Source organism: Hydra vulgaris, chromosome 15 (genome assembly GCF_038396675.1).
Source record: "Hydra vulgaris chromosome 15, alternate assembly HydraT2T_AEP".
NCBI lineage: Eukaryota > Metazoa > Cnidaria > Hydrozoa > Anthoathecata > Hydridae > Hydra > Hydra vulgaris.
Genome location: NC_088934.1, coordinates 44,432,521 through 44,455,000, shown reverse-complemented (window position 1 = coordinate 44,455,000; position 22,480 = coordinate 44,432,521). Strand labels below are relative to the sequence as shown.

At 28.8% G+C, this 22,480-nt stretch overlaps 1 protein-coding gene across 1 annotated transcript in view; it reads right to left on the bottom strand.

Annotated features, from left to right (window-relative positions):
- The window catches only part of LOC100203131 (E3 ubiquitin-protein ligase MARCHF6), an 83,538-nt gene that overhangs the window by 17,719 nt on the left and 43,339 nt on the right, over positions 1-22,480 (bottom strand). The window contains exons 24-30 of the mRNA XM_065820497.1: positions 18,547-18,623; positions 17,716-17,785; positions 17,465-17,643; positions 8,424-8,558; positions 8,265-8,354; positions 3,385-3,517; positions 2,975-3,110 (exon numbers count right to left, since the gene is read on the bottom strand). Of these exons, the coding sequence (XP_065676569.1) occupies positions 2,975-3,110; positions 3,385-3,517; positions 8,265-8,354; positions 8,424-8,558; positions 17,465-17,643; positions 17,716-17,785; positions 18,547-18,623 (820 nt within the window). The remainder of the gene's footprint in view (positions 1-2,974; positions 3,111-3,384; positions 3,518-8,264; positions 8,355-8,423; positions 8,559-17,464; positions 17,644-17,715; positions 17,786-18,546; positions 18,624-22,480) is intronic.

The following is a 22,480-nucleotide window of genomic DNA, read 5'->3' as shown; positions in this document are numbered from 1 at the left end:
ATCGGGAACTGATTGAACGATCTGTTATTTTCTTAGTAGGTGATAATGAGAAAAAAACTAAAATCCTCCTGGAGCAATGCATCAAGCAAGGTGGATGGCTAGAGCTATTTCCTCTTTAAAGATATACTTAGAGGCAAAAAGAAATTTTTTTTGCGTTAAGCGCAGTTAAAAGAGCAGTAAAATTTATTAAAGATTTTGATCACTCATGATTTGATCACTCATGATTTGATCACTCATGATTTGATCACTCATGATTTGATCACTCATGATTTGATCACTCATGATTTGATCACTCATGATTTGATCACTCAGTGATTTGATCACTCATGATTTGATCACTCATGATTTGATCACTCATGATTTGATCACTCATGATTTGATCACTCATGATTTGATCACTCAGTGATTTGATCACTCATGATTTGATCACTCATGATTTGATCACTCATGATTTGATCACTCATGATTTGATCACTCATGATTTGATCACTCATGATTTGATCACTCATGATTTGATCACTCATGATTTGATCACTCATGATTTGATCACTCATGATTTGATCACTCATGATTTGATCACTCATGATTTGATCACTCATGATTTGATCACTCATGATTTGATCACTCATGATTTGATCACTCATGATTTGATCACTCAGTGATTTGATCACTCATGATTTGATCACTCATGATTTGATCACTCATGATTTGATCACTCAGTGATTTGATCACTCATGATTTGATCACTCATGATTTGATCACTCAGTGATTTGATCACTCATGATTTGATCACTCATGATTTGATCACTCATGATTCGATCACTCATGATTCGATCACTCATGATTCGATCACTCATGATTCGATCACTCATGATTGGATCACTCATGATTTGATCACTCATGATTTGATCACTCATGATTTGATCACTCATGATTTGATCACTCATGATTTGATCACTCATGATTTGATCACTCATGATTTGATCACTCAGTGATTTGATCACTCATGATTTGATCACTCATGATTTGATCACTCATGATTTGATCACTCATGATTTGATCACTCATGATTTGATCACTCATGATTTGATCACTCATGATTTGATCACTCATGATTTGATCACTCATGATTTGATCACTCATGATTTGATCACTCATGATTTGATCACTCATGATTTGATCACTCATGATTTGATCACTCATGATTTGATCACTCATAATTTGATCACTCATGATTTAATCACTGCAAATGAAGAACAAAAGCAATTATTGCTGTGAGCAACACAGCTGTGTGCAAGATCATGTCTGTATCCACACTATAAAAGCAAATGCAAAAGCAGACTGTGAGCAAGTGCATAGAAATTCCATTCCAGGTAATAATTTCCCATCCCAGTGAACGGTCGCCATTTCATGCATATTCTTAAAATCTGATTTTATAGATTCCGCTCTATCTTTTCTACTTTGTGTGCAAATGCATTGAATGTACAATTTTTTTAATCAAGAAATCATCAAAACTCAGATCTAGTGCTTCTACTACAGCCTGATCTTGATGTTCCTGCATTTGTGTAAAATCTTGTGTAGTAAGAGATGACGATTAACTCCTGAAACACACTGTAAAAAAAAAGACTCTTAAAGGAAAATATCTAGCTTGATCTGTAATTTTATATTCTTTTATCAAATATTTTATAAAATATAATTGTTTCAATTGATTTAGCTACATAATAGGAATAGTTAAAAACAACAATTCACGGGGTTAGAGTTATTTTGTTCTCCACATTTTTGAGTTTTGAAATAAAATTAAAAAAACAAAAACTTTAGGAGACAAGATAAAAATATTTTTATTACATTTTTTCCACAACTTTTTTGATTATAACTTTTTAAATATTTTATTTTATTATTATTTTTAAATTATTTACCTCCCCAAGGCCGAGAGGGGCCACTACATTCAAGAAGGCTACTTTTTGTGGTTACAACCCTCTCTCTACTCTCTAACTCCGAAACACAAACCTCAGCAAACAAGGCTGCTGCGTGGAGAAACAAGACGAGCGTGGTACTACTAGGGACGTGGTGGGGATCGAACTCGGAATATATATATAGTAGTAAAACACAGTCAATAAATCAATTTTTTCAAAAAGTGGAGATATAACAAAACAATTCTAACCCTGCAAATTTTCAAAATCTTTATAGCTGTCAACATGCTTTAATGTTTTCATACCAAGATAAAGTTTTGTTTTTAAGTAAGTCTATTATATTATTATATTGGTTACTTAAAATTTTTTTTTTTAATTAATTTGTCACGAAAAAAAAATTATCAAAGTTTCGTCTCAATTGGTTTTTTTTAAACTAATAAATCTGCAACTTTTAAAAACTGTAAATTGAGACATAACAAAATGTAAAAAAAAATTCATATTTAAGACATTTTAATTGCGTCTCATATCTAGATTTTATTACGTTATTTGGTCAATAAAGAAAAATATCCTGCTTCATCTGTAATTTTATGTTCTTTCAATAAATATTTTATAAAATATAAGTGTTTCAATTGGTTTAGCTAGATAACAGGAAGGGTTAAGAACAGCATTTTTCAAAATCTTTAGAGTTCTGTCGGCATGCATTAATGTTGTCTTATTCATGAAAGTCTAGATAGGTTAAAAAGAAATAGGGGGTATGCATTTCGATATCGTAAAAAAAAGAATTCACCCATATAAGGGACACCCTATATATATATATATATATATATATATATATATATATATATATATATATATATATATATATATATATATATATATATATATATATATATATATATATATATATATATAATATGTATATGAATATGTATATGTATACATATACATATAAATATACATATACATATACATATACATATACATATACATATATATATATATATATATATATATATATATATATATATATATATATATATATATAAAATAAATTAAGCACATACTTTTCATTCTTTATTTTTTCATACAATGATCGAAATTGCTTTCCTTGCAGTATTATTATTCCAGTAAATAATACTAAGAGCATTAGTGTTGGATACATTCTTCTTAAGCACATAGTAACAAATTCAGGACCAAAACCTAAATAGTATAGAATATTAAAATTATACAAAATATTATAATTTATTATAATTTATACCTAAATAGTATAGATTAAATGGTATAAATATTTTCATATATTTTGAATTAGTTGAAACTGTTAATAAGTTTTTAATTTAGAATTTAATCTGCTTTCACAAGACTCAAAAAAACTAAATACGAATTCAATTGGATTCAACTTGATTAAAAGTTTAATTAAAATAAAACGAATTGGTGATTTCAAATCAACAGCATATCTACAACAGCATCAACATACCTAATAATGGCAATACACCTTTAGCTGCAAAGTATGGTGCAGTAATCGCAAGTAAAAGTGTCACACATACAGGAGCTATTATATTTTTCAAAATAAAGCTTAAGTTAATATTCATGAAGCCGTTGCGGTAGACCTAAAAAGAAAACAACAGATCAAATTAGGCATTGTAGGAGAAACGTGCTTAAATAATAAAAGAAAAGTCACTACTTAAATAATGAAAGAAAAGTCTTTAATAGGAATAAAGATAGCAATACTAAAATGTTATCTAAATTATAACATACTAAAAGTCAGTTTTAGAACAACGTTGGAAAATTCAAAAATTTAAAGCATAATTTAAAAATCTATCTTGCTCCACCGAAATAGCCAGTCATTGAATTTAAAATAGGTATTCTTATCCCATGCCAACAGATTAGCCCATCCCATTTTGACCCACATGAACAAAATTTAATACAGGGAATGTCTCAAAATGTTCCCAAGGAATTGTTTCCTTAACAAAATTTTTCTATTTTTTATTTATAGGATTATACTCATTCTTGCGCCATTTTTTAAAGTTTAACTTTTTTACATTTTTTGAGTTTTAATGGGCATTTTAAAACAATTGGCGAAAATAGAATTTACAAATCATTAACTATATATTAATGTCATTATAAAGAATGGAAGGTTTTTTTTATCTATACCAATTGTGCACATTTTTATTATTGCATTTGTTAATTGGTGATATTTAAAAAAAGTATAAATTTGTTATAAATAAAAATATAAACTAAATTTGATATAAACTAAATTTGATATAAATTAATTTTATATAAATAAATATAAAATAAAATTTGATATAAATGACAATAACATTATAGTGTGATTTTCAAACATGATCAATAGAATGGCTGACCACAGCAATTCTATTGGTTGACTACATTTCTTTCAAACATGACAGTGGTGAGGCCCAATACACAGCAATACAAAATTTTTTAGATTCTTTTGATATTGGGCAGCTTACCCACTTTAAAGACTAGCTATTTAAAAAGGATTATGTGTAAGATTAGCTAAGTTTCATGGCCAAACATTATTCTTGTTAACCTATTGCTATTATGTTGGAGAGCTTCATATAGCCATAGGTGTAAATAAAACTGTTAGGTAGGATAATCAACTATTTAAATCTCTAAAGCAGAGCTGGGATTACCTTAACACAAAAACAAAAATTATAAGTTTCTAATTAAATTTTGAAATAATTTACATTTAGACTTAAGAAGTGCACAGAATATTGTGAACTATTGAAAATAACTTTCAGTTATATTTCATAAAAAAAATCAAAACAATTAAAAATTAATAAAAACGGAGGCATTTTGATTGTCATGTATTTGGCAAAGTCATTTTGCTACATGAAATTCAGGTCGCTTCTCTCCAAAATCAAGCAGGTTCTTATTCTGAGTGATAAAATAGTCAAAGAGATTATTAGAATGGCTGACCACATCCATTCTATTGGCTGACTATATTTCTCTTTTCAAGGCATCGTGGTTTTTGACCTGAGAGTTTTTTTTGATTCTGCAGCTTTAAAGTAAAACTTAGTGTTTTGTTGATAAAATATACTTGAATCATATATATAACAAGATTCTTGGTAGACTCCTTTCACTAGAGTCCTGGTTTTGATATACTAGGTCATAGTTTGAAAAAATGTTCATGGATGAAACTCCTTTAGATTTTTTGGATACAACGAGTTTCAGAGCTTGTAAACAACTCATCAGAACTCACAAGAAAATTGTAAATCTGTTGACTATAGTTTAAGAAATTGATTTTTTAAAATATGAAATATATTTTTTATTTTGAAAAATAAATTGCATAGTGAGATATTTGTTTTTTAAAAAAAAAAACATATTTTTTGTTTTAAGAAAAACATTTCCGAATGAAAAATTCAATTTTGCTGTGTGATTACTGTAAAATTAATTCAAGATAATGTAGTGCGTGTGATGAGCAAAAAGATGTTTCAGAACTTACCCCAAATAAAGAATTCTCATAGAAAACCAGAAGAGTGGATACAAGGAACTAGCAAATGCTAGTTGCTTTATCCACTTTTCTTCTATTATAGGAATGGTATGCTCCCTCGCTATTGACTATGAGTTAATAACTCAAAGCACTTGGAATGGTTTCAATAATTTGAATTTTGATCTGATACCTAACTGTTGACTCTAAACCATGAAAATTTTAAAATTATTTTGTTACATTTTTTCTTGAGATATATGACTTAAGATGAAAATTTATTTACTTACATATGTATATGTATGTATATATATATATATATATATATATATATATATATATATATATATATATATATATATATATATATATATATATATATATATATATATATATATATATATATCTATATATATATATATATATATCTATATATATATATCTATATATATATATATATATATATATCTATATATATATATATATATATATATATATATATATATATATATATATATATATATATATATATATATAGAACCCTTAGAAGTTGTCCGAAGTTTTTTCCATATTTTGTTGACAAAAAGTAAAAATTAAAATGCAAGACTGGAATTATTTTTTTTTATTAATTGATAGACTGCCTGCCCCAACCAAACCCTCAGTCAATGTAGCAGCACTCCCTTGCGGGTCAGGCTAAAAGATAGTAGATGTAGCAGCATTCCCTTGAAGGTCAGGCTATTTGTCAGTCGATGTAGCAGCACTCCCTTGCGAGTCAGGCTATAAGATAGTCGATGTAGCAACACTCCATGCATGATTTACAGTAAAAAAAATAAAAATAAAAACATTTTATTGAAAAAATTAAAAATAAAAACATTTTATTAAAAAAAATAAAAACATTGTTTATATTGTTAAAAACATTCAGAATGTTTTTAAAAACATTCTGGTCAATTAAATTTGCGTTTTTGTGTTTTTTTTAAAAAACGATTTATTTGTAATTAAATTAATGGTTTTTACTTTCGCCCAACACGCAAATGTTGGACGAAATTCAAAATAATTAAAAGCGACGCATGTGTTGGCGTAAGAATCACTTTTTTCCTTCCGCTCTTCCCAAAGACAACAAACTATAGATCTCTCTCTCTCTCTCTCTCTCTCTCTCTCTCTCTCTCTCTCTCTCTCTCTCTCTCTCTCTCTCTCTCTCTCTCTCTCTATATATATATATATATATATATATATATATATATATATATATATATATATATATATATATATATATACACATACATATACATATATATATATATACACACATTTAAAGCAGCATTTAGGTAGTGGTTACAGCGCTTGCTTCAGAATCATAAGATCTGTGGTTTAATGTCTGCTATAAATGTCTGCTATAGCTGCACATGCAGCAAAAAGCATAAATGAACTTCCTAGTTAAATCCATTTCTAAGGTGCTCTGTGATAAGACCATTAGGTCTTCTTGGAGCACCTAAAATAACCACACAAAAAATATGTACATATTTTTTCAAATACTACTTCTAAATATATATATTTATATTTTTTGAAATAAATTTTGATATATTTTAAAATATACTTTGATCTAGTTTAATCTACTACAAAAGATTGTCTTCCTTGATTGAAGTCCTATACACAATCTTTTAGGGTAACCATTTTGGATTTGTTTGATTCAAGGCTTCAATAATGTATTTTTTTTAAAACATCATTTGATACTAAAATACAGTAAAAACAATGTTTGCAGCATGACTAGAAATGACCTCATAGATCAACAAAAAATCATTTTACAATAGGTCAAATGTTAACTTATCTATTGTAATCAGAGAGAGATGGATATTTCTATATACTTCTTAAATTGAAAAGCATAGTTTTTTGTTTTTTTTTGGTACAGAAACACTTAAAAAAAAATTGTTGAAAAAACTAATAGTCAAAAATTGCAAAAAGCGTAACTCTGAACAATTGGCACAAATAAGAACTTTTAACAAGAAAAAATTAAAAATTTTCATATAAATATGACCTCTATTCCACTTATTAGCCACACAACATAAAAATTGTCTAAAAAAATATATAGGATTGACTACAAGAGATGCATTCCCATACGATAGCATCTATCCTTCCCTGTTAAACCTGATTTTATAGAAAGTTTATTCTCTATGCATTACTAAGAACTGATGCTTTTTATAATATTTTTGTAATTGCAATTTCTGAACTTCAATCCGGTATGAAAAATAAACATACTGCATTGAAAGTTTAACTTAATTTTTGATTTGTATCAGGGTATATAATATCATGAATATACAGGTATATCCCTAGAAATATTGTAAAAAAACAAACAAGTTAAAAATAATAATATATAATAGGGTTTGGATGTTTTAATTTACATTCTAAACATTAATGTTTCATCATCAATCTTTTTCTCCAAACAACAGAATGGAAAACAAGCACTTTCCAACAGAATGGAAAACTGCTAAAGTAATTGCTCTTCACAAAGAATGACGATGACTAATTTAAAGTTATGTTTGTCGAGAATGACCCATAATTATTAAATATGCAATATGCCATAAAATAAATTGCTGACAATGCCATAAACTAATTTTGCGCATAAAAATATAGAAAAATCCTTCATCGTTGATAAAAAAAAAATCCTTCATCCTCGTCGAAAATTATTGCAAACATATACTTTTTTGTTACCAATATAAATCTGTTTTTAAACTGTGCTTTAATAACATATAAACTTTAAATTTTTACTATTTAACAGGACACAATAGCAGTAATTTATACTTAAATGTATATACAGTAACTAATACATAAATGTATATAGATATTTGATGTTGTTCTAGCATATTCAACAGTGTTCAGTACTCTCCAAATAAATACTTATCAAATAAACCTACTCTATCAATTGCATCCTTTAGCCACCAGTCAGGTCCAACCATTATTATGGCACAGATAATTTTCAGGTGCAAGATACCAAGTGCCCAATCCTAAATAAACAATAATGTAATAAAAATTTACAAATACTAATCCTCTTATGATTGAATTACTCTACTTACCTGCCACAGATAAAGTAAAGGGGTTTGATCGAGCGGAACACGTAATGGGATAACAACAACAAGTTCAAAAAAAGTGCCCAACAATAGTGGTACAAACCCAAATAATGCAATTGTAGTAACAAACGTTTTGATAATCTATAAGAAAATAAAAATATTTATTAGTAATTTTATTTCTTATCTATTACTACTAATACCATTATTATTATTATTACTATTATTATTATTATTATTATTATTATTATTATTATTATTATTATTATTATTATTACCACTAGAATGCTAATAGTTAGAAATTCTGTGACAAGTACATTTTTTTGACCTGGCACCACTTATTGCCAAAATTTTTGTTTAATATGGTAACCTGCACCAAAATATTTGTTTCATGTGGTCTAGTAATCTATTCAAATGGTCTACTAATCTCATTAAAATAAATTATTAAAAAAGATAAGTCTGATAAATTTCCAAATCTATAACAAAAAAATTGTTGCAAATGTTATAATTAGACTCTTCTACAGCTTTTGGATCTGGACAACATACTTGTTATAATCATGCAGAAGTGTTTTCTGGAGCAGCCATCTATACTTTCAAAACTATTTAACAAGTGCTTATCTCTTGTTTTCCAGCCAGCTGGAAAGCAGCATCTGTTATTTCTATTTTCAAAAATTCAGGGGAGCAATCTGACTCGTTTAACTAACAACCCATTAATCATTTTTCTATCAAAAGCAATGTTTTTGAGTCTTTAACTAACAAACACTTAATCTTTCATCTTGAATATAATAACTTATTTTCTGATTATCAATAAGGATTTCGGTCTTCTCATTCTACTGCTAATTTGTTAACGGTAATAACCGATAGGTTTTATTGTGCATTAGATAGAGGTGGAGAGGTTAAGGTTATTACTCTTGAAATTTCTAAAGCTTTTGATAAATTTTGGCCTGTTTGTTTTCTCCATGAGCTCTCTACTTACAGTGGATCAGGTAACATCTTTAAAATTATTGAATCCTTCTTTACCAATTGTAGTATAAAAGTTGTCCCCGATGTAAAGCAACCTTCCTCATATGCTGCGACTTCAGAGGTAATTCAAGATTCTATCCTTGGTCCTATACTTTTTTTAATTTACATTAATGATCTCCCAGAAATTCTCACAGCTAAGGTGGCATTGTTCACTGATGGTACTATTATTCTTGTCTTGATTAGAAGCCAACACTCTCTGATTGCTTGGAGGAGGCATTTGAGCTTGAAAAGGATCCTAATTCTGCTACAGCATGGGGTTCTCAGTGGCTGGTGAACTTTAACTCAGATAAAACTCAATTTTTTTTAGCTAATCATAATTGCAATAAACTAGATCTTCCTATATTTATGAACGGTAATGTACTCTATGAATCATCTATCCTTTGTCTTTTAGGATTAAATCTTACTTCTGGTCTTTCTTGGAAAACATATATTAAATTCATTGCAAAATTTGCATCTGCTAAGGTTGCATTTCTTTATCGCACTCACCACTTCCTTACTCAGGATTCTATTCTTTATCTCTACAAATCTCAAATCCATCATTGTATGTAATACTGTTGCCATATCTGGGGCAGATCTTTCAATGATGACCTTTCTCTTATAGACCAAATACAAAAATGCATTGTAAACATAGTTAGACTTGCATTTGCAGCCAACCTTCAACCATTGTCACATTGTTGTAATGTTGCTTCTATAAATACCAAAATGGGTGCTGCTCTAAAGACCTAGCGTCTCTTGTGCCCTCTACTAAAATTCATTCTCATATTACTCATCATTCATTTAAGTCTCATCCTTTTGTTGTGACTGTTTCTAAATGCTCCAAAAAATCTTATTCGTCTAGGTTTTTTCCTCAAATATCAGTTCTTCGGAATTGGCTCCCTTCATCTTGTTTTCCTGAATCATATAATTTACAAGCTTTCAAGTCGTCTGTTAATCATTATCTCTAAATCTTTTCTCTTCTTTCAACTCTAATAGTGGTTGCTTGCAGCCTTGCTGTGGTTCCTTGTTGAACATAAAAAATAATAATAATAAAAAAATAAAGAAACAACAGCATGTTCTACATTATGATGGGGCATTTATAAGGGAGGTAAAAAAAACCTATGCGCTTAGACATAATGGTATTTAGAAATTAGTATCATTTTCCTGGATATTAATTAAGAAAAGACAGTGCAGATAACCAAATTATATATATATATATATATATATATATATATATATATATATATATATATATATATATATATATATATATATATATATATATATATATCCATGCTAGTTTCAAAAATGAAAAAACTTAGCAAAATGTAAAGATTAGGTTCACATCAGCTCATCCTATAATATTTTAATACTGAATTTAATGCTGCCACTCCTGCTGTCGTTACTCATTTGTGTGTGTTTGTTACGGAAGCCATTAAAACCAAGTTAATAAGAAGAAAGAGTTGTAGCACTTTTTTTATAAGAAAATGTGAACGAAAGTGTATGCAAATATCTTATACAAACTTATAATAACTTATATCTTATGATAACTTATGTAAACTTTAAATTATGCGATGTTAAAAATTATATTAAATTTAACAGTTTTACTTTTACTTGTATTACAGTAACATCTCTGTCTATCAAAGACCTGTATTTTTAAGAGTCCAATCAGCTAGTTTAAATAATAAATTTTGCAACAAGTTAAAACTGCCTTCATACACAAACCCAGGAATCTACAAGCTAAAATGCTCATGCAGTTGTACAAATACCAGTGAGACTAAAAAGGAACTTATATTCAGATTTATATTGAGCACCAGAAAAATAGTATTAAAAGAAAATGGGCTTGCTTAAGTGCTTTTGATCATTCAAAAATATATCTTTCTTTTGATTTGTTACATCACAAGACCTAATCTGTTTCACCAGAATACCAAATTAGAAAAATAAGGGAATCACTAGAAATAAGCAGAGCAAAAGTACAGCAAGTGTTCTCTCAACCAGAACAGCAGTAATATCATGACAACCAAAACACGGGTCTATTTTTTACTAAATTTAAATGACACCATATTTTAAAAAATTTTTTGTACTTTATTCCATGCTTCTTAATGTTATCTTTCCAATGGTTTGATTTTTATATATACACTGCAGGCCAAAAGTTTCCGGACACTTGAATTTTGTTTAATTTTTTAATTAAAACTGCTATAATTATTTCAAAAAAACTCAAATATCATATTTATTTTATAAAAGATACATATAGTTACTATTTAAGAAAAAAAAAAAGAAAAAAAAAGAAATATAATGAAAAAAAATACTAACAGCACTATTATTAAACTGTCTTTATGTCAAAAAATAACCCACAAGTTTTTATCACTTTTTTTGCGATCCATGGCATCCTATTTATTAATTTATTATTTTGGGTGTAATTGATAACCAAGATTTTTCTAATATCTACCACAGATGCTCTTTGGATGTTGGGCATTTTTGACTGACCTTTCTATCCAATTCTTCCCACAGTAACTCTATTGGGTTCAAATCTGGTGATTGGGCCGGCATGTTTTTGAGGACACCATTATCCTCTTGTTCCTTTATATAGTTCTAACATAATTTTGAGGTGTGTTTAGGGTCATTGTCCTGCATAAAAACAAAACCACGACCAATAGTTCTTAAGTCAGAAGGTATAGCATTGTTTTCTAGAACTGTTTTATATTGTTCTTTTTTCATAATACCCTCAATTTTAACTAGGTCACCTACACCAGCTGAAGAAAAACATCCCCATACCATAACTGACCCACCACCATGCTTGATTGTTGGCACTAAACACTCTGGGATCATTTTTTCTTCTGTTGTTTTTCTGATGTAAATTCTACGTCTTTGCCCAAACAGTTCAAATTTGGACTCGTCGGTCCATAGTACTTTTTCCCAGTCTTCTTCTGTCCAATTTTGGTGGTCTATAACCCATTGTAACCTTTTCTTTTTATTTCCAATTCGTAGCAACGGTTTCCTAACCGCTATATGGCCAGAAAGTCCTGCTTGTCTAAGACGTCGTTTCATAGTGGTTAATGAAATAGATTTTGAATGACTCCTATTAAAGCCTGAAGTTATTTCCGGGGCCATAAGTCTTCGCTTTTTTTTACTCATCAATATTATATTATGTGCTTAGACATATTGGTATTTAGAAATTAGTATCATTTTCCTGGATATTAATTAAGAAAAGACAGTGCAGTTAACCAAATTATATATATATATATATATATATATATATATATATATATATATATATATATATATATATATATATATATATATATATATATATATATATATATATATATATATATATATATATATATATATATATATATATACAGTGGCGGCACAAAGTAAGGACAAATACAGCAGAAATTAAATCACTGCAACTTTTGTCCAAATAATTACCAGATAAAAGCATCATAACTACATTTATTGATCTCTGAAGTGTTGACACGTCAATATCTTTGCACTTCCTGTTTACCTTAGCAGCAAGCACATAATTTTTTAGATAAATTAATATAACACATTGGAAAGTTGTTTATCATATTTCAAGCATAAGAAACAAGACAGTAGAGGTAAGTGATGTGCCTTCATTGTGATATTAATGTCATCATTATTAATTGGTAGAAAATATGTGTTCATTGTATTACCAATCACATATTGAGTCAGTATATACCATTTAAGGCCATTTAAGGTCATCTAAAGCCCGATATGGTTACTGAGAACCAGCAGTCAAGGGTAACTATTGAGTTTTAAGGTATTCTCCACCAAGTTTTTTTACTTTAGCCAATATTTTTGTGTTTTATTAGCATCTGCTTCCATTTTGACAGCTTCACTATCAGTATTAATATTATTTTGTCTGTTTTAGTTTAATTGAATGATCTAATATCAGTATTTTTTGTTGTAGAAAAAATGGTAAAATATTGTCGCTTGTCCCAGGAAGAGCGCCTCCGTGCTGTTTTCATGGCAGAAAATGGTGAAAATTATAGTAAAATTGCAACAATTCTTGGTTCTACTGCAAGCGGCATCAGGAAAATTGTTAAAAAATATCAGGATATGTCGCCTGACTGCACCACAACTAAGCCGGAGACTGTCAGAGGAACATGGAGTTAACTTGGCCTCCAGAACTGTGTGGAAGAGACTACAAAAAGCCGGATTAAGAGGGTGTGTGGCAGCAAAGAAACCTTTGCTCTCTGCTGCCAATGTCCGGCGACGGTTGGTCTTTGCCAGGGAGCACAAAGACTGGACTGTCAAGGACTGGAAAAACGTTATTTTTTCCGATGAAAGTTTATTTCAACTGATCTGTGGGGCAAAGAGACTGATTGTTAGAAGAAGAGTTGGTGAAAAGTTTAAAAAAGACTGTATTGCACCAACTGTGAAGCATGGCAGTGGTAGTGTTATGATTTGGGGGTGCATGTCTGGACACGGGGTAGGGCAGTTGTATCGGTGCATTGGGTCCATGAACCAAGGCAATGAACATTGGGGTGCTTCAGGACTCAATGCTACCATCTGCTGATACTCTGTTTGGAAAAGGAAATTGGTTTATCTTCCAGCATGACAATGCGCCATGTCATAAAGCAAAGAAGGTAACCAATTTCCTTCGCCAAAATGGAGTGGACGTGCTCGACTGGCCTGCTCAGAGTCCAGACATGAACCCCATCAAGAATTTATGGAGTGTCTTGTCTAAGAGCATTGAGGGAAAGAAACCATCCAATTTGGATGACCTGTGGGTATTGTTACAAGGCGTGTGGAACAATATCCCACAGACAACAATCGATGGTCTTTTTACCTCAATGCCTAGCCGTATGAGGTGTGTGATTAAAGCTCGTGGATACCATACCAAATATTAATAAAACAATGTTTATTTTACATATGTGTTCACTCTGTATGTAGTGTTCAATAATTTAGATAAGAAAACATACATCTCTTAAAATCTCTTTTGCTAGAACCTCTTAAATGTAAAAAATGCTAGATTCTGTCGGATTTGTCCTTACTTTGTGCCGCCAAAATATATTTATATATAGACATATATATATACATATATATATATATATATATATATATATATATATATATATATATATATATATATATATATATATATATATATATATATATATATATATATATATATATATATATATATATATATATACAGTCACGGACAAAAGTTTGGAAACACATAAAAAAATTGCAAAACGCATTCCTTTTATTCAAGTGAAAAATAGCAAATGCGTTATAATATAAAGAAAATAAAAGTAACATTAAGCATCATAGCTGATAGACTAAAAATAGTTCATATTGCACAAAAATAAAATAGTTTGTTTAAATTATTTAGTATTTTGTATGGCCGCCACGATTTTTTTAATACAGCTGCTATACGATGAGGCATTGAATGAATTAGTGAACGACAGTTTTTTTTTATAAATACCTAAGTAAACATTGCCATTAATGGTAGTTCCGTCTGGCATATCCCAGAGACCTGCACGGCCAAACACTGATACTGCTCCCCAGATCATCAGCTTCTTTGGTTGTTTGACAGTGGGCAACAAGTACTTGTTATTGTACCTCATTAGTGCTGGACACCAAACTTTTGGTGCATAGGAAGTAAATTCTGTGAACGTTGACTCATTACTAAACATAACTTGTTCCCAATCATACTCGGACCAGCACTTGTATTTCTCACAAAATTGCAATCGATCTTTAATGTTTTTCAATGACAGCTTTGACTTTCTTGCTGGTCTGCAGCTTTTCAAACCTTTTTCAGAAATCTTCTTCGAATAGTTTTGTAGCTCATGTTTCTGCAGCTTTCTGGTAGTCTACTTCTTATGAACCCAGACGTTGCACGAGGAGTGCATACAGCAATCCTATAAATCGCACGATCATCTTGCACTGTAGTTCTCCTTGGTTGGCCAGAGCGAGGGCATGATGAATACGTTTTAGTGTCACGGATCTGTTTAAATGTTTTACAAGCTGAACCCGGTGATATATTTAAGATCTCCCCAATTGCTATAAATGACTTGCCTTTGGATCGCAATATTTCCACCTGGGCTCATTGAGTAACTTTCAGCTCTTGTTTCTTACCCATCCTGTAATAAAAAAAAGAATAAATTGATATGATATAAAAACAGAAATGAACAGTAATTATGTTTGCCTAAGTTAGTTCAGTATTTACAGACAGTATAGTTTCTTAATAATTTTAACATTACATGTACTGTACTGTATACCTGAAATACACACCTGTATACAGGTAAGCAATTACAGTTACAACTACAGTAATTTAATTCATTATTATTACAGTCATTAACTTATTTTACACATAGCAACAGCTAGCAACAGCTTATTATCACTCACTTTTCTACAAAGCTAAATAAAATATAATAACAAATTTATTTAAAGCGACACAAAATTAATCTTACCTTTATGAATTGCAGAGGGTAATAAAATCCAAATTTGCCTTAATTACTTTGTTTATATGATCAACTTTAACATGTATTATCAAATAGCCAATTACTTTAATATTATGCAAGCATCAATATAATGATTTACAGGTGCCAAGGTAATTTGCAATGAAATATCCTAAAAAATCACTAAAAATTACAGTGTTTCCAAACTTTTGTTCGTGACTGTATATATATATATATATATATATATATATATATATATATATATATATATATATATATATATATATATATATATATATTTGAAATAGATTTTGAATGACTCCTAATAAAGCCTGAAGTTATTTCCGGGGCCATAAGTCTTCGATTTTTTTTACTCATCAATATTATACTATTATCTTCTGCTTTTGTTGTCTTCCATGGTCTACCAGATCTTTTTTTGTCTTCAAAAATGCCTGTTTCTTTCCATCATTTGATGGTATCTTGTACAGTACTTCTGGCAACTTTTAATTTTTTGCAAATTTTACGAACTGAATAACTTTCTTTATGTAATGTAATTATTTCAGAACGTTAAAGAAGGTTTTTTACTCATATTTTTAATTAAATAGTCGAATTATAAAATTTTAAAACATTTTTCAAGATTTTTTAATGCAACCGTCATTAATACCAAATGAAAACTAAACAAAACTATATATTCTTAATCATTTTAGCCGGCTATCATTATATTATAAATATTTACTTAATGTTTCAACAAACTAATAACTTTACCAAGACCAAACTCTTAAGAGTAATGTAACGCTATATATCAAGTTAAAATAAACAATAAAAAAAAACAACTTACATAAACACTTAGAATTAGTAAGTTTAAGTATTATAAATTAATATTATTGATTAATTTAATGATACAGGATAGATTTTAGCTTTTTATATAAAAACATCAAGTGTCCGGAAACTTTTGGCCTGCAGTGTATGTATATATATATATATATATATATATATATATATATATATATTATATATATATATATATATATATATATATATATATATATATATATAAAATATATATAAATACAAAATATACTTATATGCTAAAAAAAAGTTTATAGGCAGTTGTATTCATTGAATTCTATCCATATAAATGTATGCATTTAGGTAAATCCACATAAATGCATGTATATATACATTGACATATGTATTATAATTAATACATAAAAAATGTAAAGAAAACTTTTCCAAAAGAATTTTTTTTTTTTTAATTTTTTTTAAAGAAAGCTTTGCAATGCAGATATTCAAAAATTGTTCCTAATATTTCAAAAATCATTTTTCTATCATTTCAAAAATTGTGTTTATTTAAAAATACAACCATTATTGATTTATCATATCTTACTTATTGTTACAAAACTCAAAGTTTAGTTATTTAACGATTATAATTAAATATAGTTTATAATAAATATAGCTATATTAATAATAATAATAATAATAAATAAAACTTAAAACTCAAAGTTTAATTATTTAACACTTATTAACAAAATTAAAATTAAAATACACAGCTTAAAATAAACTTGTTTATGTTACTTTATTTAAAAAATAAAACAAACAGTAATAAAAAAAGTATACCACAAGGCTAAGAGTTTTCATTTTTTTCAGCACACCCTGATATCCAGCAGGATATGCATAAATTGTAGTTAGTGCACGCAAAAATAACCATATCAAATAAAATCCAGCAGCTGCAGTATAAAGCTCATGAATTACTGTATTGTCAAAAAAGAGAGATAACACAAATCGCCCAACCAGAACTAAAGTAGAGAAAAAGTGTTTAATATTGTGTAAAGGATTTTTTAAATAAAATTTATGAAACAAAAACATACCAGGAATTGTAAAACAGCAAAATGATGCAAGTACAAAAGACACAATGCAACAGCTTATTAAAATTGTCAACTAAAACATCAAAAAAGAATTTAATTTTTATTCATTTTATGGTTAAACATTCAATTTTTATATAATTTTTATTTAAACTTCTTAATTTTTTTAAACTTTATTTGCTATAAATATTTTTAGGATTTATATTCTTATTACAAACTTTTAATTTACATTCATACTACAAACATTTTTACAATTTATTACACACACATGCAAACACACACACTGTATGTATAAAAACCATACTGAAAGAGTTAAATATTTTGTTTAAAGTTTTTGGGAAACATTTCTTAAAAAATGACTTAGAGGAAATTTTTGCAACCCAATACTTTTATGTTTAGTTCTTTCCCTAAGTTAATTTAGCTTTTTCTTCCCTTCTTTATGTATATTTTTACATATAAGCTTTCTCATTGTCTTTTTTTTGTTGTTGTTGTTGTTATATTTATTTTTTTGTCTTTTTGTCTCTTTGTTGACAGTAAGAAGAGGAATAAACGATAAAGTTTGTAGGCCTGAAATCAGTGGTAGATTAAACACTGAAAACAGTGATAGATTAAAATTTCTGGATTCGAAAATAAAAAAACTCATGGTAATGCAATCACTTTTTTTTTTCTTTTATAAAATGATAAATAACAGTTGTTGAAGATGCTAGAGAATGTTTTAAAAGTAAAAAATTTTATGTTATGCTAAGTAAATCCACAAATCCTTTGAAAAATAAGATTAGTATATAAACATTTTATAAACATTTTACCAAAAAAGTTAAAAAACAAACATAAAGATACCTTAATGCCAAAATTGGGTGAACGAACATATGCACGCACTGTAGGAGAGCCAACACCCTCTAATGCATTTTCAAGAGCTAATAAGGTAAAAAATGAGTAAAAATATTTTTTGTAGATTTGTGTGTATTTATATATTGAATCAGTATTCAGTGAGGGATTCAGCGGGATTAGTATTATACTATTTCATGCCTACTCAAGGACTTTACTTGCAATACAGTAAATATATATGCAATATAAACTCAAGGACTTGATTTGCAACACAATAACTATATATGCAATACTGATTATGTAAATTATCAATTAAAAAAGCTAAAAGCAAACTATTATAAAAATTTGACAAAATTTAAATTATTTTAATACTAATAACGATGTATATATGTATATATATTAGGGTGCATCAAACATGCTGATGTCAACAAAACACATTCTACCTAGTCTAAAAATGTTTCATTGCTCATAAATGCTGCCTTGAGAAAATTTCATGGATTCATTGCATCATTTCTTAATGCAACTCATTTAGGGGGTCCACCACAAGGCTGAAAAATGTTACAATGCACAGTTTGACAAAATTGGATTTTCGCATGCTAGAAATTCTTAAGCTTATCTTTCATCCTTAAGTTATATCTTTCATCCTAAACTGATTAGCTGATTTTTATATAGTTATATATTCTTTATTTGTTTACATTAGTTGCCATCTTGTATTTCTGAAATATTATGTTTAAAATTTTCAAAAAAGTGTAACAAACTTACAAACTCTTATGGTTATTGCCAATTGATTTGTTTATATTCCCTATGTATTTTTTGTTATCAACTTGTCATAATTTATAAATTGAATAAAAAGACAGTTATCACAAACTATAGACTAAACACTGGCATTTTTGACCTTGGAATTAATGCATGCTAGACTAAACTAACTGTCATGTAAGATTTAACTCAGAAAATGTCTGCTTCTGTAGTCTCTGTTATTGAAGCAGGTTGACTGCAGGGTGAATTGCAAAAAAATAACTTATTTTTTGCAATTTAAAAAACACTCTAGAATGTTGACCAACACATGAGATACACTGAAGATATGCATTTTCTAGACTCCATGAAAAGTTATTGTGTAGCAAGATTGAGTTCTCATGATAAATTGTTGTCCTCAAATATTGAATGTCACAAAAAAAGGATGAGGTTGCAGGATGTACAACATAAACAGACATATTGTATCAAATGAACTGAACACTGCAATTGCAATGTATTGTAAAGACAGTGTTCAGTTGACATTCTTTTAATACCCAAATCAACTGTTTCTGCTTGATCTAGAAAAACTCTCAGAAATGATCATTGTTCAGCCTTGACTGGTATACCAGCATTCATTCCTTATGACATTCTAAAAAAGCTACAGATAGTTTCTGCTGCAACAGGACTGAAGATGATTTGTACACAATAACCTGCATACACTGCTGTGCTTATTGCAGAGGCTGGAGAAGACTCATCCAAAGTCTCTGCATTATCTTCAACAACTGATAAATGCTGTCATTGAGTTGCAAAAACTCAAGTTACTTCCTTCATTATCAAACGAAAACATTTCTAAAGAGCGACTTACAGTAGTGGTTGAAAATGCAAATGAGCTCAAACCTCTTGATGTTCCTTTGTATTAACTTGGCACAGATCGAAACACAGGTGATGTAGCAGACTTAACATTTCAACTGCTCTCTTCATTGAAATGTTGTGATTCAGTGATAAACATGACATTTGATACTAAAGCATCAAACACTGGACACATGACAGCAGTAAGTGTCACAATCCAGCAGCAAATAGGTAAAGCTTATCTATGGTTTGCTTACAGCCATCATGTTGGTAAAGTAATATTATAAAATGTGTTTGATAATCTAGAGATCGAAACTTCAAAATCTTTAAATGTTAGAGTGTTCTCCAGATTTCATTAACACTTTGAGCTTCTAGTTTCAAACAGATCTGCAACACTACACTCATCGATATATGCAACTTCAAAAGTTGCGGAATGATCATGTAGCTTTAGCAAAAGTAATTTCAATGAAACAGCAAGAGATTTTGTTGACAGTTTTTAAAACAGCACTCTTGAACTCTCACAGCAGCTTTTGTGCAGAGATGACTACTTGGAGTTTGTTGAGCTCTGCATAGTTTTTCTTGATGATGAAGAAGCAGGAGAGACTTGCAAACAGATTACATTTAAATGACCTGGGGCACTTCACAAAACTAGATGTATGACAAAACTAATCTATGCCACCAAAATTTCTTTCTTTGAACAACAGACCTAAGAACTTCCAAGAGGATTAATAACAACAAACCAGCAGACTTTGAAAATCTACCAATTTGTTAATTATGCGACATGTCTGTAATTCATGGTGAATGTCTTATCATATGTCTTATCATGGTGCATATCTGTGAAAGTTGCACCATGTCACGACCTAAAGTTTTACCAGGCAATTCTGTCATATGTAGCTGTTAATCCAGAGTTAAGTTTGGTTGTTATTTTAGCAATAAAATTGGATAAGACAATGCAAAAAAAAAAAAAAAAAATTTTAACTCGACATAAAAATAATGATTTTTCTATATTTTATTAGTTTTTTTAAAGAGGAAAGCAAAAATGTAAATTGCTATCTGTTTGGAAAATATATTTGTATAATTTTAATGTAAAAAGTACATATTGTTCCTACATGAATACATCTATGTAACATATAAGTGTAATGTAATGCATGCGTATATGTTTATATACACTTATATGTTGGTCTATGTTTATATACACTTATGTTGGTTTGTTCATGTATGTGTATATACATATCTACAGCATAGGCTTTACTTTTACATCACTTTTTAAATTATATTAATTTGTTTATTGGTTAACGCACGCTTAGCTTATTTGGATAAGACGTATACTTAAAACAAAGAATGTTTGTGGTACGAACCCCACCAATATCCAATGTTTTATTGTTTTTTTTTTTTCTAAATCCTGCTGCTAATAAATTTTTGTAACTATTTATTTTCTATTTTTTGAATATAAAAAATCTTTTTGTTGTATGTTTTTGAATGATATATATTTCTTCACATTCCGATTTCTTATACCAATTAAGCCTCTTAGTGTATTTTCTAAGTAAAGTGCACACACAGTTTTTAAGCTTCAACTATGCCATGCCGTCAACACATTTTTCACATAGCCTTAATTGTTTCTTATTATCTTTCTATTCCTGTACATTTTTTTAACCCAATCTTTTAGCGCTTTGTAATTTTGGATACCTGTTGCTTTTTAGCATTTAACTCAGTGCGCTTAGTTCTACCTGTCCTCTCCCTTTTGGTCTACTATGATATTGGTAAAATATAAGTAAAAAATTACTAATAGTGAATCTTTGCTTGAATTTTGGGCTTTTATATCATTTTTGGGCTCCTACAGCTGTATGTGTATATATATCTTTTTTTCTTCTTCCTTAGTCTAAGTAACTGGTTTTTTGAGTTTTTCAGTCTAAGTAACTGGTTTTTTGAGTTTGGTTGCGAATGATAAATGTTAATCTAACAAGTGTATGTATTGCAAATACATATACTTGTTAGATTAACATTTATCATTCGCAACCAAACTCAAAAAAACAGTTACTTAGACTGAAAAAAATTTTTCGAAAAATATTGAAACGCCTAATATAATACATGCAAACGAAATTTATGCGTTGACATACAAGACAAAAAACTGTGTGCATCTCCTGGGAAGTCTTATATTTATATATATATACATTAATTTCAGATGTTTCATCAATAGAGACAATTCAGAAATTTTCTAAATAGACTTTATTGACAAAACATCATGTAAGATAAAAAAATTGATAAGTGGCATCTACTAATTTATTATTGCTCTGTTAAGAACAGAGCAATAATAAATTTTTTCTTTCAAGAACAAACAATAAATTTTTCTTTTAAGAACATTGAG